The 17,346-nt window shown below is 40.1% G+C and overlaps 2 protein-coding genes across 2 annotated transcripts in view; both read right to left on the bottom strand.

Moving 5' to 3' along the window:
* Positions 1–17,346, bottom strand: part of RPL37 (ribosomal protein L37) — a 350,006-nt gene that overhangs the window by 97,735 nt on the left and 234,925 nt on the right. The gene's annotated exons all lie outside the window — the stretch shown is intronic.
* The window catches only part of PLCXD3 (phosphatidylinositol specific phospholipase C X domain containing 3), an 88,687-nt gene continuing 83,342 nt past the window's right edge, over positions 12,002–17,346 (bottom strand). Inside the window, exon 3 of the mRNA XM_075740819.1 lies at positions 12,002–14,757. Coding sequence (XP_075596934.1) covers positions 14,601–14,757 — 157 coding nt within the window. The 3' untranslated portion in view covers positions 12,002–14,600. The remainder of the gene's footprint in view (positions 14,758–17,346) is intronic.

Raw genomic sequence — 17,346 nt, 5'->3', positions numbered from 1 at the left:
GACAGAAACATCCCCAAACCACTTTGTTCACTTCCATCTTGTCCAATTATTAGGGGAGTATGGATAGAATGAAGGTACTCTGTTTTCCACGTCTGCTGGTCTTTAAGTGCTCTATGCAACATAAAAGATCCTCAGGAGAAGAGAATGGAAGAGCTGCAGACCAGCTGGCAGATGGACCTGGTCCTGGGGAGGTGCCTGGGGCTGGAGCCCAGGGCTCCTGCATTGCCAAAATATTTGGTTAACATGACAGACATTAGCAATTTTGTGTTGAAAAAATATATGTTTCAGGAAACAAACTTCAAAAAGGAAAAAAAAAAACCCACAACCAAAACCCAAAAACCCGAAACAAAAAAAGACAAACCAAACCCACAGGCAAGCTTGTGAAATATAAAAACACAGGACAATTCCTCTTTGGAGGAGATCATCTCTCTCCCCTTTAAGTGCATACTCACAGCCAAGTGCTCACACATATGCATATATGATGTATACAGGGCAGAATCATTGTTTCTTTTTTCTAACAGGGTAAAAATACATAGATTTTTCTGACAGATCTTTGTAAACATAGTTTGGCTTAGCTCCTTTACACAGCCTTTCAAAAAAATTGACAAAATTCTTGCAATTCAGTATCATAACTTCTCAATGCATCAAAATAGCACTCAGATCATTAATGTTACAATATTTACCACTTGCTTTGAAGTAGGAGAGAACTTGTGCAGACCCGTAAATAAATCGCATTTATATTTATTAACAAACTATTTATAAGCATGCACTGTGTCCCACAAGATGCACAAGACCAAAAGTTATCACTTATATTTTGATCCCATGAAAGTTCCACTAAACCACTTCCTTCCACTCACCTGATCCGATCGATGCAGCAAAGGCTGTCATAGGAGCTCCAGGATATTGGCATTAAACATCACTGGTTAATGGTATCAGGGTTTTGTCCACGATGCTCAAGAAAGAAAAAAAAAAAAGCTCACTGCAGCAGTAGCAGGTGAAGTGTTTGGTTTGATATGAAGAGAGAGGCATTCTGGTACAATTCTTCTATTCTTCTGCACAATGCCATGGAACTAAAAGTTACTACAAAATTGTCAGTGTAATTCTCCAAGCTATTTATTTAATTCTTCTAGAAGGTCAAGAGCTTTTTCTGAATGTCTGGAAAAAGGGCAAATTGAAAAAAAAAAAAAAGTAGCAGGAGGTTAACTGAGTAATTAATTTAGTAACATATATACAAGTTCTCACATCAGTCACTTGGTCTTTTAAATTAAGCTCCTTTTTTACTCTAAAAGTTGTATTTATTTAATCCAAAATCTAATCTTAGCTGCACAAAGAGATCATCAGGGGAAAAGCTCCTCAGAGATCTACTGTGTTAAACATTATGATTACAGGCAAATTAACACAATTTACACTTACTGGTTAACTGCAGCCTTTGCACAACTGACATTGTCAATGTACAGGAAGAGCAGCCCTGAAAGTTGAAAAGCAGCTTCATCATAAATTGTTGATTTACACTTCTTTTTGCCATGTCCTTTCAGCAAGCTTTAATTTAGGTCTCAGACTTTATTAAAGAGAAAGCAGAGGGAAGATGTCAAACATTTGAGAGCAGCAGCCCTGTTTACTCTGTTCACCAGCAAAAAGCCTTACGTGGCTCCAGGAAGGGTGGGGTTGCATTTGCTTTCATCTCCTATTTCTGGTTTTAAATCACCAATTTGTCATCATCAGGCTAAACTGCAGCCAAATTTTATAAAACCAGAAACATTTAGTTGAACCCTTAGAAACCTGAGATCCTACCTGATGTCCTTTCTTCTAGACAGAGTGGTAGAGTAGCCCAGGGCACCAGCTTTTAATAAATTATTGCCAATAAAACTGAAAGGCTAAATTTCTTCTATCTTAACTACTCTGTAATGGTGGCTGGGTGGTCCATGCTCCTTTCCTGCAGCAAATGCAAGGAGCCTTAGTCCTCACTGAAAAAGCAAGTGTACTTCCAGCACTCGCTGGCAATGTGTGATATAACAGCCCCCATTAATTTTCGCTAGCCTTGAGATACACCAGCTTTGCCTTGCTGCGTTTCAAAGAGGAGGCAGCTAATTGCCTCAACCATTCCCTCACCTTTCAACTTCGATTTTGCTATACACATGCTAAAATCCCCGTGTTCAGACTATGTAGTCAGTACTTACAGTGGTGCTGTCAGATTTTGCAAGCAGCTTTTTGAAAAAAGTTCCCCCTCCTTTCCCTGTTACATGCAGGCTGATTATGCACACGTACAAAAAGGTTCAGCCAAGTTTAGCTTGCACATTTAACTGTTCTAGTAAGGAGAATACAGATTACCTGATTTTCTTGCAAAGTACATTGTCTGCACAAGCAGATGTACAGAGTAATAATCCTTGTATTACAAAAAAGCACCTGATCTGACCATATTAGAGCTTTAGTATTGCAGTAATTCAAGCAGACGACAAACTCATCTCTAAAAAGTTTGATTAACTGGAGCACTGCTATTTTGCACAAGACCATGAATCGTGGGTATAGTTACCTATTTATATAACTACGTACTTAATCATTCCAAAGCATTCAATATGGAAGCTTGCTTTTCATCTGGAAAAGGCTATTGTGGTCTTTATTTCATTGAACACTGAGTATGAAGACACAATAGCTTGTTAGATTGGACTATGGAGACAAGGCATGCAGGTCAGTTTGATACCAGGCCCAGTGACAAGCTGTGACTGCAGGTAATAAAGTACTCCTGGCTCTCCGCTCTGCTGTAGATTATATATGCAAATCTTTAGCCCACAAAAATACTATTATACAAATGCTGGTTGGGTGAGTAGCCAGGCACTCTTATGAAAATATGTACATCAAACAGATGAATGAAGGCATAGCAGGATCCTTCCCTCCAAGATAAAGCTTTAGCATCTGATAATCCTGTCTAGCCAAGGGTATTAGGAAGGATTAAGTATGGAAATAGATGAACCTGAATTATTCCATGACCCTATGATAACAAGGCAGTGGGGCGCTCAAGGGTGAGCTAGCCAAGCAGAGTTTACTTTCACATCTATATAACATGAATTAACTTTTTTCCTATTCATCACTAGACAAGTGCTATCATTTTTATTTGAGTTTAAGATCATGTTTTATTTACCAGTCAAAAGTAGTAACTTTTCTTTCTGTTATGAAACAACAGCTCTGAAGTACCATCCCAGCCCCCAACTATTTGCAGCTTAGGAACTCCCTGAGATGAATCTTCTGTCTGTGTAACCTTCAATAAATTTATTTTTCATGAACTTGCCTAGTCTCCCTCTGGGCTGATGAAAACATTCCACACCCACCTCAGCATCCCAGTGGCAAGGAGCTCCTGGTGTAACTATATAGCAGGTGAAAAACCCCTCCTTTTGTTTGCTGTGAACATGCCTCCAGCAAGATTCAGCTGATGCCTCCTCCCACTTGTGGGCCACCATTTGCAGTCCACCCTTTCCATGCCACTCATGGTTTCATAGCCATCTATCATAGAATCATAGAATCACAGAATGGTATAGGTTGGAAGGGACCTCAAAGATCATCGAGTTCCACCCACCCCCCCGCCCGCCATGGGAAGGGACACCCTCCACTAGACCAGGTTGCCCAAAGCCCCATCCAACCTGGCCTTGAACACTTCCAGGGAGGGGGCATCCACAGCTTCTCCAGGCAGCCTGTTGCAGTGCCTCACCACCCTCACAGTAAAGAATTTCTTCCTAACATCTAATCTAAATCGACCTTCCTTCAGTTTAAAGCTCCTTGTCCTATCACTCCATGCCCTTGTAAACAGTCCCTCTCCAGCTTTCCTGTAGGCCCCTTCAGGCACTGGAAGGCCACAATTAGATCTCCCCAGAGCCTTCTCTTCTCTAGGCTGAACAATCCCAACTCTCTCAGCCTGTCCTCATAGGAGAGGTGCTCCAGCCCTCTGATCAGCTTCATGGCCCTCCTCTGGACTCGCTCCAACAGCTCCATGTCTCTCCTGTGCTGGGGCCCCCAGAGCTGGATGCAGTACTCCAGGTGGGGTCTCACGAGAGTGGAGTAGAGGGGCAGGATCACCCCCCTCGACCTGCTGGTCACACTGCTTTTGATGCAGCCCAGGACACGGTTGGCTTTCTGGGCTGCAAGCGCACACTGCTGGCTCATGTTGAGCTTTTCATCAATCAGGACCCCCAAGTCCTTCTCCTCAGGGCTGCTTTCAATCCATTCTCTGCCCAGCCTGTCGTTGTGCTTGGGATTGCGCCGACCCATGTGCAGGACCTTGCACTTGGCCTTGTTGAGCTTCATGCGGTTTGCACAGGCCCATCTCTCCAGCCTGTCAAGGTCCCTCTGGATGGCATCCCTTCCCTCCAGCGTGTCGACCGCACCACATCATATCTCCTCATATCAGCCTCTTCTCCAGTCTGAAGAGTCCTGAGCTAGTCTTTCCCGAGGTGGAAGTTAACTGCAACTTTGCTCATCCTTGTTGCCCTTCCCTGAGTCTTTTTCAGCTCTGTCACATGCTCATTAAGACTGGGTAGCCAAACTGCACTCAGTACTTGAGATGCAGATGCTGCTTAGATGAACACAGAGCTTTTTTTGACCGCCAAAGCAAATGAATTTTATTGCTCCATTATTTAGTTTGTTTCAGTGCTGATGCTAACAGTCATTAGAGGATTGAAAGGTAGACAGATGACAAACACACGTTTCTCAATAGCCCAGAGAATAGACTACAGCCATTCACTGTCTGTATTGACTGCTAATTGCATATTTAATTTCAGTTAAAATATAAAATCAGACACTTATACTTGAAACAATCCAATGCCAATGGGATTATTAAAATGTATTGGCCACTTTGGGAGCTTGCAGTGTATATGAGCTACAAGTCTTGAGCATGTAAAAGTACATCCAGTATGCTTTATTTCTAACAATTTCTCATACTTTCTATTTTTTAATGTTGTAATTAGAGGAAGAGTGGAGATGAAGTTTTTGAGGTAGCAGCTGCGTGACACAGTGTAAAAGGACTCAGATTTTTGGTCAAGTGTTTTAACGAAGATAGGCAAATCTTCCCATTACTGTAGGGAAATAGATGGTGATTTGTTATGAAGAAATCAAGCCTCAAAAACCTTTTCCAAGATCTTTGATGACTGGTCAGATGCCTAAAAGTGCTAAACGCTGGCTGGCATCAATGCTCTCACCTGCAGCTCCTTGTCTAGAGGGTACATCTGCACCAGGGCAGGCACGGCTTGGAAGCATGGGAATGACAAATTCGTTCAGGTATCACCCAGTAACATAATGCACTTCTCCTGGATTTGAGTGCCAGTTGAAAGATGGGTTTCAAATTTTTTCTGAGTTACTAGGAAGGCAAAGCCAGAGGACTTGGACAGTTGGCTAATAACAAGCTTGTACTTCAAGGTAAGATGTATTCTGACTCTTTCATCCACATGGTACTGGACATATCTAAAATACACCCCAGCTCATGCCCTCCAATTCTTCCTTTCAAATTGTACAAGTGTTATTTTAAGATGTTTATGAGTTTCAGAAATATGATGGCTACTTGGGGAGCGGGAAGCAGTTTGATCAGACAATAGTGTTGATAATGAGGATGTCACTTCTTCACCTGTGCAAACAGCACAGGAAGAAGAAAACAGAATATATCTGCATAGATGACGTGTCATTAATGAGCAAGGACCGTGTCATGTAAATCACACACAGGAGTTTTTTAAAGCTCTCTTTCTTTTAATCTGAATGCTGTGAGGGAGCAATGGCTCTCTGCAGCTCATTGTTAAGTCCTAATGGTTTTCTATTTCCATGGCTCCATCTGGCTCGAATATACTTATTTGAAGTTGAACGAGCTCAGGTATGTCTTTCAGGCCACATTGACTGGGCTGAATCTGTGTGATCAAGCTGGCAGTGTATTTACATCTGCATCTTCAATAGAAACAAAACACCTAGAGCACTTACTGTTGCATTTTATGGAGCAGCAAACCCAGTCGCTTCCTGTCTGATGCCTCCTGAGGCATCAGGTGAACAAAGGCTCCCTCTTCTTAGGTTTTTCCACTTTCTCATTGAGTCTCCCCAAAATACATCTTTTTCCACACCATGGCTCCCCAGGACATCCCATTCAGAGCCGTCCTGTGAACTTCACTTCCGGTGAAAAAAAAGAAAAATCAATAAGCTTTCCTCTCTTTAGTGTAATTCAATAATTATCTTTTTCAAAGCTGAAGAAAATTGACTTAAAAGCCAGGAAGACTTCCCTTTTCTGCTCCTCTATGAACAAAAAGTATATGCACGTCTTGGGGGCCTTTTGGTCCTAAAATTAAGAGAATTTCATAATTATAAAACAAGAAATATCTCACATCTTATATTCTAGATAAAACTTTTTTCATTTAGTAAATGACTTTCCATAGATTTCAGCATTGATATAGATTTTCTTTGGGATCCAGCATATTTAGCTCCATTTTATTTACAAAACACTTTTTATTAGCCATATGTTGATTTTATATGTGTTAATTTACTCTAATCATCTTCAGGAGATAGCATGAAAACAAACAAAAAAATAATTTAATAAATAAGAAATACCTTTTTCTGTTTCCTTACAAAATACAAGGTGAAATAACAATCTAAATGAATGTATGTTAAAACAGATAGTTGTTTACCCATGTGTAGAGCTTACCCTCCTGTTTAGCAAAGACAGATCAAGACTAATGTGCTATTCCGCTTAGTTGCTAAACCAGGTCTTAATAGTTATCTGTAAAGATTAACCTATCTTTACAGCAGAAAAAACTACAATGAAAAAAGTGAAAGCAAGACTAAAATTCATTATCTAAATCGCTGTTTTGTACTTGAAAATTTAAATCTGATTAAGACCAGTTATTTAAGTTACTTTGATTTCTATCGATACATTTATGATGTAATTATTTTTCCCTCAGAAATTTCACAGTTGCTGGGAGAAAAACAAAGATAAATGAATAATGCCAGAAACTGCAGAAACTAAGGAGCAAGAAACTGGGCCAAAAATGTGGAAGTCCTATTTATCACTTACACTGTGTCTATGCCCACAAATTGCTTATTCCCATAACATCTACTTAAAATTGACCTTCTAAGAGAATAGTTGCATTTTAATTGAACTCTCTTATAAAATTAAAAACATATAAACATTTTTCTTTTTTTTCCTCCCCTCCTCTCAGATCCAATGTCTTAATACCCAACTACTTTCTGGAATCAGAACTATTTACTAAATACCTGTCTCATCTAGTGTTACGTATGATTTCTTAAAGGCATCAGCATCTCAGTTGGCTGTGTTCTCACATATCATCAGACCACTACATTAACAGTTAGGACAGAGGCAACCCATATTTGGAATAAAGTAGCTATTACAACAGCAGGATAAAGTTGGCCTGCTGATTCTTCTATTGGAGTAGTTTAGGGGAAAAAAGGAGAGAAAATAACGACTTTTGCAATGAGGAAAATTCATTATGTGTACTCAGCAACCCATTGTCTTCCATTGGTAAGACAGTACCTGTGGGGAAGAAGAGGAAGGGAGACACTTTAAGCTGCAGGTAAATTTAATTCAGGGGTTTCTGCAGGGAAGCACTGACAGAGAGGCCTCCTTGGCATTGCTCATCTTTCATGGCATCTTCTTCTGCAACCCGGGCAGCCTGCACCTGGCTTCTTGACTTCAAACTGGGCCAAGTGAGAAGGCATGAAGAGTGTGGGAGCAGAGCATGTGGGCTGGGGTTGCCTGTGACTCCGTAGGAGAGGTGAGCAAAAGAGGTCTGTCCTGGAAAACACCACCTCTGGCCTCGCTAGGGAGAAAAAGTAATACGAGCTGTAAACTCCCAGCTGTTGCCATGCAGAAAGGCTTTAGCCTCTAACATGCCACGCTTCACCATCGCAGGACACTGCAAAGCCCAGCCTTGCTGGCTGTGCTCCTGGGTGCAGAGAGCTCTTGTTGCGGGGCCTGCCCACGTCCACCTCCAAGGAGCAGATCCCCAAATCCCCCAGGAGGCACCAGGAAGATGATGGAGGGAACTCACCTGCTGACTGGCGTGTTCTGGAGCCAGGCTTGAGGCAGCAGCTAGTCTGCTCAACCAGCACCTGCAGGCAAGCTGAGATTGCATCAGTGGCAGGCACTCCTCACCATGATTATCTACAGAGGCTACAGAGTTGGGTCATACGCTTTGGTGCTTGAAGCAAATTGGGATTTGAGAGTTCTGCCAGGGAAAGAGGTAGCTGAGAGCCTGCTGCGTCCCTGGCAGCACAAAGACATCACAGCATCCTGCGGTATTCAACGGTCCTACACTAACCAGGTGGAAACAGTACTTCCACTCTGATGCCCTCATGGTGCATTCCACATACGCCCCTAACATAATAGCACAGCCTGGGTCTAACATCTGACTCCATCCCATACGGCAAAGCTGTGTTTAAGAAGCCTCCTACATGTAGTCTTGAACGCAGCAATGAAGCTATAAACAAAGAATACAGGTACCATAGCTTTATTAGATGTTTCACTGGATACAAAGAAACTGCATTTTTTTATTACTCTTTTTTTACATTAAATACACATTCTTGTCATAAAAATTCACATTTTCTATACAGAACTGTAGGCATTTTTAACACAACATTTATTAAAGTACCATTGAATAGATCCTAAAAAGAGAAGGCGCAGCTCTGTGAACCTTTGTGGGCACAACACACAGGGAGCTCCATGTCCTCAATGTTACACAATTGTCCTTCCCACGAAAATGGAGAAAAGTCAGTCAAACGCATTAATGCTCATTGGGAATAATAAGGCTTCTGTACAGAGACCCTGAACAGCATCAGGAGTCAGTGTGGCAATAACGTCCTAATCATCACCTTCATGATCCTAAAGCTACTGATGACTGAGACAGTCAAAAACTTAACTACTGTCCTGGAAAGCCCAGATATTTCTTCTTTTTCTTTTTAAAATTATATTTTTAACCATGTATTTTTATTTCCAATAATAATAATTACACGCAGGATTCTGCTGTAAGGATCCCAGCTTCACAGCAAAACTGATTTCAGCTACTCGAGGAATCTCTCCTGATCAAATTGACTTTTGTAGGACCCAGAACTGAGAGAGGAGACTAGTAGGTGTCATCTCACTGGAAAAAAACCCAACAAACCAAACCCTAAGTGTACCTAGGAGATGCCATTGGCATATCATCCAATTTGATTTTAATTTGGAGGGAGAGAGTTTATACCTGAATTCTCATTAGCCAAGGTGAGGCCCATCTAAGAGGACATGTGTACGTAACTTGGAGTGTGGAGATAAATCATCCCAGGACATCAGATGGCATCACTGCCACCTTTTAACTTAAATATGTTGTAAGGACTAGTGGATTGAGATAAGGAGCACTGAGCAGAGGCAAAGGAGAAGAATGGGAAGACGCTCCATTTTAACTAGACAAAGGTAACAGAAGAGGGTCTGAAATCAGATTTCTGCCTTCCCTCAGTTGCTGTTCAAGTGGGTCTGACTGAAGCTGACCTCACTCCAAACAAACCGTAAGGCAGGCACACTTTGCCTACTCCTGTCCAGCCCACCAGGCATGAGATGGACCCTCTCTGTGTTCAGTATGTCTTTCTAGATTTACCCTTGGCATAAAGCAGAGGCATCTCAGACAGAAACCATGAAAGGCAAGCTAGACCTGGCTGTGGGAATGGTAGAGGGGTCGTACCTGTGGGCAATGTAGAGATTCCTAAGTCAAATACTAGGTCCTGCAAGCCACTGGGAAGTTAATATAGCTTCTTTAATCAAAGCTGCCACGGCTCCTGAAAGCAGAATGCTGCGTGTGGGCAGGCCAGGCCAGGCTGCTCAGCCTCTGACATAATTTTTACATAAGGATTTTACAGTCCAACCTAGACTGGAGCTCTTCCTGTGAATTTACAGATATGTTCCAGCATAGGGCATGAGCAGTATTGTATAGCATCCCCAAAGCCAGGGTATCACCACCCTCCTATCATGATTGTATCCCAGAAAATGAATTTTAGGCTATTCAATTACATGATCACAATTCCCACTGGCATCAGCAGGAACTGTGTGTGCACAGAAGTGAGTGATTTGATCTGTATCACACTGGAAACCATCTTTGCCACTTTGCACAGTCAAGGTAGTCAATCAGGCAAACTTCCTATTCTTTATTTAATAATTTGTAAGTGAGCTCCAAGTAATTTCAAGTTTAACTCCTTAGTGCCAAAAAGTGAGGGAGTCAGCCCTATGGACAATCCTCGGTAACATTTGAAATCAGAATTTATAATTATGGAATTTAAACAAGATTATGTGAATGCATTAAGGCAGGTTACATAACTGCCCTTTTCCTTTAGGATTAATTATTATTTCCTCATACACTGTAGACAATCCATACTCCCATACATATACCTACAAAACAGCAGCACAGTAAGAACTAAATAGATCACTGAACTCCAACGTACTTGTAATCAATACATTGCACACACTATATAGCATATTTTAACCTCACCATTAGGTAAACATATACAATTCAGAACAACGTTGACTGTATGTAACACAGAAGCTACCACTGAGATATGGCAAATACATCATACGCTATTAGCTTTTACTTCACTGAAAAGGAATTCAGAAGTTTAGAATGGTGTTAACTGAACTGCTGAAATCACCAAATAGTCTACTCGGTTGCTAATACCTAGTACTCCATATACTATATTCAGAATAAACAACACTGGAGTGGTGCTTTCAGGGCACTTCATTTTTTTGATATTGTGGAGTTAAGTTCCACAATTTTAAATGTCCTTTGCAACACAGCAAATACTACACACTGACAATCTGCTCCCTCTCATCCCCGGGTAAAGGTTTAGTAACTACTTTGAAGTTAGCAGAAATGGTCTAGTTTTGCATCAGTGTGATAGAACGACAGCCCAGCATACAGGATCATACATTCCCTCTCACACATGTATACATATATATACACACATGTGTATGTTTCAAAGAATGGCTTGAAATGGCATGACCTACAAAACCAGTAATGTAACCAACAGCAAAGGAATGCAAATAACCCACTGATTTTAAAACTAGGCTCCTGTGGTCTGATTCTGATCTCACCCCTCTTCACACAAGGCAGGAATCAGACCCCAGGACTAGCTGCTATTTGGTCTAAATTGCTGCAGGTTGGATCAGTACCAAACAAAGACATGTCAGCTCGTGTAAACTGAAAAGCAGAGCCAGGTAGGCTTACACCAGCTGAGACGCAGCATATGTTGTGCAGCGCAGTGGCAATTTTTCAAGTATGACTGAAAAGATCAAGTAATCATCTGAAAACATCAGAAAACAACACTACTTGATGTGTATACAATGAACATAGTGGGGGAAAATGAGCACAGGAAGAAAAAAAAATCTTTTGGCAGAGAATGACATGACAGTTTGAGTAAATAGATACTTATGAAGATCAATAGTGTAGACAGGTATTTTTCCTCTGATGGGCTGATTACAGTCATCTAATTTCCCCTGTAAGATTCCTCATAATACACGTGTAGAAATCTCTCAAATGAATCAGGTCAGAACAGCTCACCTGACCCAACCCCACAAGCACATATCTGGTTGAAACCAAAGAGAGTTTTAGCTGCATATGCGTGGCAAAACTGGGCTCTTGAATGGTCCAGTTGTGCTGCACAGTCCCTCTGGCTTGTTCTGTTCTGGCGAGATCTCCCAAACAGTATCAACGTGGAGTGCATCCCTACCAGGACTTAAGGTTTTGGGGCCTCACAGATGAAATCGCCAGAAAAGCGTGGATAGTATCCCCACACACACATTTTTGTGTTTCAGTAATTAAGGCAAGTTTGTTAACCTGTCCCTTACATAAAGTGCTGTGCTTCTCCAACAGAAATGAGATAGACAGCTAAATGAAAACATAATTTTTCTGACCAAAATTTAACATTTTGCTAAGGTTTCTTTTTTTTTTTTTTTTCCTTAATGGAGAAACTATATGATTTGTCTATTATCCTTCTTGTCAGAGGACTCTTTTTTTTTTTTGCTTTGCTTTTATTTTCCAGCACTCCAATGACAATTAGAATAAAACTGACACTAAGCGAACATTTCATAACAATGCTAACAAGCTCAAGATAGCTCTATATTTATTCATATATACACGTGTACACGCACACACTTTTCTTAAATACAGCAGAACATTTGCTTTGAGTACACCTCTGTGTAAGCAAAAAGCTTGGTGTGTCTGGTGTGTGTTTGAGCAGGGTGTCCCAGGAGCAACTTGTTGACGATGCTCTCAGATTCAACAGAATTTCAATCAGAATCCAAAAAAGAAACCTAGGATCCATATTACTGTATTATAAGGATAGGTTAACTCTTTTGACTATACTTAAGCAGCTAACGGATGACAGGAAGAGTCTAGAAGCAAACAATCCAGCTAAATGGAAAAATGAAAACAGTATTTCACACCACATCACCAGTAAATAAGCAAATAGGGTGGGTTCAGAAAAACATATGCTCATGTTTCATTTTATGTGTCTGTTACATGAATTTTGTTTGGAGAGCCTGTGGAAACTGGAAACTGAGTGCATCAACCCTCCCTGTATCTTGCTTAGTTGTGGGTGAAAGCACTGAGTCCTACCCCTTGTTCAATGCAAAGATGGGCTGTGACTCTTGGTAAATTTTTGAGGCAATTGGGTAAAGTTTTTATGCTGTAAAAAACCTAACTGGCTTAGATCACAGATTTCACTAAGGATGAATCTTACAGTCCTAAACTATACAGAAAAAACTGCTACTGAAGGAGGTATCATAAATTCATAACAGCTGCACAGTTTTTTTCAACCAAATTTATAATACTCCTGTCCAGAAACCCAAATATCATTATGCAAGTGTGCATGGATGTCTTTGCATCATATCCATACATTCAAATGTGTCATACTACACATAAACTTAAATGTTTCTTTATAGTATACACACATGCACACTTTTTCCAAGGCACCCTCTCAGTACAAAATAGCAGCAAGTGTTCATTTTATTCCACTTCTTCCACAACAGCTAAATCCCTATAACCTCCCTGTAACCCACCTGTTCAATAAGACCAATTTTGTATTTCTAAACTCTGATGGTAGATGGTGTTTTTTATCATCTCACAGAACATAGCAAAGGACCGTATGATGCCATTCTCTTTTCTCACTCAACCAAAAGTTCTAGTAATATCAAGGGAAACTTGACCTTAGTCTCATCCCATAAAGCCCTGCAATATTTCAAAGAGCATTTTCCTTGTAAGACATTATATTATCTATTGTTTTGCGCTAATGAATTGTTTTTCTTTCCAAAGTTGTGTGCCTGTGCATTGATGCGTCCAGGAGATATGATTGATTGCATTGTATCCAGTTAGGTGTCATACAGTGGCAATGCTCTCATTTTATAAATCGCTAAGTTTTCCATATATTTGACTATGTTTTGTTAAAATTAGGATGATTAGTGATTCTGCTACTAGAAGAGTGCCATTCAGTAGACTTCCAGTTTTGTGTTACTCAGTATTATATCCCACAAACAATTTAAGGACTATAGAGTATTGTTATTACTAGAAATTGAACTACTATACTCTTTAGTACAGCAATTTTTCACTGATGAAACTGGAAGTGATTTTTTTGTAATCAGCAGAGAAGTGTGTTCGTAGCTGCCTTAAAAAGAAGCTTAGACTGCACCTATTTTTTTTAAGTGCAGTTTTAGTCCTGCAGAAAGCAGGTTCCCACTATGGGACAAAATCCTGCCCACCTTACAATACACACAATTACTATCCCCAAACTATGCTAAACACAGGAAAAATTCTTATTAAATTCAGTGGACATTGAATCAGGCTCTTACATAAGATTAATCCTGGGAGTAAGTGGTGCTCCAGGCTGGCCTAACTTTGTTCCTGCTAGAACCAGAGAAAATATGCACTGGTAGCTCATAGTACAGAGTTAGGCCAGCATCACGTATCTGCTGACTTGACCTGGGGCAGAGCCATCAGGAAACCCCATTTTGAGAATGAAAAGCAAGCAGGATTTAGTCTGTGCTCTGTGCAAGATATGTAAAACATCATGTTTATTGTCCACTGATTATGCATGTGTTAGAGGCATGACTTTGGATTTACTTCACAAAGGCGTTTAAACCTGTAGCTCACTGATAAATATGATCAGTTAAACCCCCTAACAGATGAAGTGTAGTGGCTTAAAATTTTCAGGCCAGATATACTGTCCTCAGTCTCCCAGTGTAATGCACACAGTCATGAATCCTGCTGTGAGCAGACAGAGAACAATATACATCCCATTGGACTGAAAGCAGCAAATCTCTTGGCACTGTTCATAACCATAGAAGATACATGAATCACATTTGGTACCTCATGAAAAACATGTAAATGGCCTTCTTTTATCAAACAATGTAAACACGTTTAGTTTTGCTCTTCACATGAAACACAAATGTAAAAAATGATCACAATTGATTAAAACATTTTCCCTTATGCCCACCCACTAAAGCCCTAAACACATCAGTGTTATAGGAAAATTAGTGTTTTACAAGATAATTCTTTTAAAATGAAATTTTTTTTAATTGTAAATAATGCAGCAACACACATATTACAGTACTATCAGGTAGTGTCGTCTTCACCTTCATCCAGAGCATAGTTGAGCTTTATGACTGTGCTGATAAAATCACCAAGTTCTACAAAATCTGCAGTGATAATATTCACACCACTTTCTCCTGGCTTCTGAGTTCGGACCCACTGCATCATTGCAGGAAGAGCCCTAAGGAGAAAACAGGAACAATAATTACTCATAAAGCAGCAAGACAAATGCATCAAGGCAGGATTTACCAACAGTGCCATCCACTGATCTTACTTGGTTTCTAAGGGAACCATGTGAGAAAGGACACAGGTTAATGCTCAGGCTTTTTGAAAACCCTTCTTTTTTTAATTTTCATTCTCTGTAGAAATACTATGTTGATTGCATTTCAACTTCTCAGTAGAAAAGAATGGAAGGAAGATCATACAGGCTTACAGTAATTATTCATCTTGCCTAGGGGCAAGGGCATGGTCCAGGTACCTTTTCGATATCATTTGGCCATAAGACTCACGGGAATTGTTTACAGAAAAAGAATTTCTTTCCCAGTATTAATATCCTAGCCATGAATTATATTTAATCATAAACCAATGGTTAGTAACTGAAATAAAAAGCACCACAGTCATACTGACTCTTTTCTAAGGTGGCATATTTTTATTATGTCAGACCCTTAGCAAGGGAATTCTGGGGTGCAAAAGATGTCTGCCTAACTAGGTTTGTGGGTAGAAAGAAATTTTTCTGACACCATAAAAATATAAACTAACAATCACATGAAATATCTGTTGGAAAATAAAGGGATCCCTAGTCCTGCTGAAGAAATCAAGCAGCAAGATCCAGTTTTCAGAAGACAAATGTTAACAGAGTTCCAAAAAAAATAAGGTACAGATTTTGCAGAGAAAGTGTATTTTCCAGATAAAGGGTAATTGACCATTGGAACAAACTCCCAACGACTGTGACAAACTCTGCACTACTTGGAGTCTTTAAATCAAGCCTGGATGTCTTTCCAAAAATACACTCTCGGTCAAACTCAAGCTGCTGAGTTAAATAAAAGAACCTACGGACTGGGCAGGGCTGCAGTCAGCTTCAATGAACATCGTATTCTCCCTTTGCTCTAAAACCCATAAAACCATGATTCCCCCTCAGCCAGCATGTTGTACAGCTTTTTTCACAGGGGCAAAGTACATGTAAAATGTTGGCCTGACAGTAATTTAAATCAAGCTGAACATGCTGAATCTAAATCTACTCCCAAAAGGTTTAGGAAAACAGATCTAAAGAAAACAGAACTATTAGCAGACACGGATTGTACTTGTCAGTGGCCACCAGAATCAGTCGTTTTTTAAAACAATTCAGTACAGAAAAAAACCCAAACAGTTATAATTAGCCCCCTTTATGATTTTACAGGAGAATGCACAACACTAAGGTTTTGCTTCAGCAAAATGTGCTTAAATCCACCGTAAGATCCACGTTTAAGCCCAGCAACACATTTTATTTCACTCATTGATTCAATGTGACTGAAGCACATGTATGTATGCACATCAACTCATAAAACTGAGCTTAGGCACTCTGCTGTATAAGAACTCAGACAGCATCTTTAGATTTAAGAGTATGTAATCCTGAAAACCTGCATTCCATGGAACTATAACAGGCACAGGTCAGGTGTTAAATATCCAGCCATGCCTGGACTGTTTGAGAAGATCTGCAAGCAACCAGAACCAGGACACATCTCAGCAGGGACCACCAAGGTGATGAAAAGCAGCTCAGAGCAGTTGAAAACACCACTGCATCTTCACATGCAAGAGATACTGCTGAACACTGGACAGAGATACAAGGCTGAACTTCTACGATGGCAGTATGTTGCCTTTGTCTTTAATATCATCCTATTTAAGCTCAAAGAGTTTCAGGTTTAAAGGCAAACTGATTGATTCTAGGCAGGCACAGATTTTTCCCTACCTTCCTTCTGCATAAGTTGATACCCTTGATATTTTACTCCCCCTTGAGGCATAATTAACTTCTTTTGGTGTCCTTTATTTGTTCTGAAGTTGGTTCTGATGTAATTCTGTCTTCAGACCAGAGAGCTTGCTGTCTATACACTTAGCCATATAGACTGAAATATTGTTTTCTTTTTCCTGCTGTGTTCTTATTAAGCAAGCCTTTAACAGATAGTCATGCCTCCTTTTGATTAGTGCTCTATCTTAAACTCAGTTTGCCCTGCCATTTCACCTCCAGTTAGGCTTGGTACTTAAATGGGTTATTTACATTTTACTGATATTTCACACAGGACACATGACTCTTTGCTCATACCCAAATTGTTAGATAAAGTCACAGAATCTTTTGTTCATGAGATTAGAGCACATTCAGAGATAAGTCAAAATGAATCAGATTATCCAACAAAAAGCTTATTTGCATAGCAAAGCTAAAGGACACAATCATGAAAAAACCCCCAAAACCTGAACAAAAGATTCCACTGACCTTAAAGATTTGATCTACTCTATGCAACTCTGCTTATGATAGAAATTCATAGAAAAACGCCATACATATCATCTTCCTCCCATATTGCCATCTTGAAAGTGGATTATATCAATGACTGTAAGAAACCACATGTTTCTCAGTTTCAGTACAAATATCTCACATGCTCACAATAATTATTAGAATAAGTCTGCTTTAACATTCCTCAGGGTGCCTTTGTGATAGCAGCACAAACCTTGTTCACCCTTCCTTGTAATTTCCAGTCTCTGCATGCCTCAAACTAGTAATTGTTCTCATTAAGGGTTTTAG

Source organism: Balearica regulorum, chromosome Z (genome assembly GCF_011004875.1).
Source record: "Balearica regulorum gibbericeps isolate bBalReg1 chromosome Z, bBalReg1.pri, whole genome shotgun sequence".
NCBI classification, from domain to species: domain Eukaryota; kingdom Metazoa; phylum Chordata; class Aves; order Gruiformes; family Gruidae; genus Balearica; species Balearica regulorum.
Note: the sequence above shows the minus strand (reverse complement) of the source record. Positions and strands in the feature narration are given on the sequence as shown.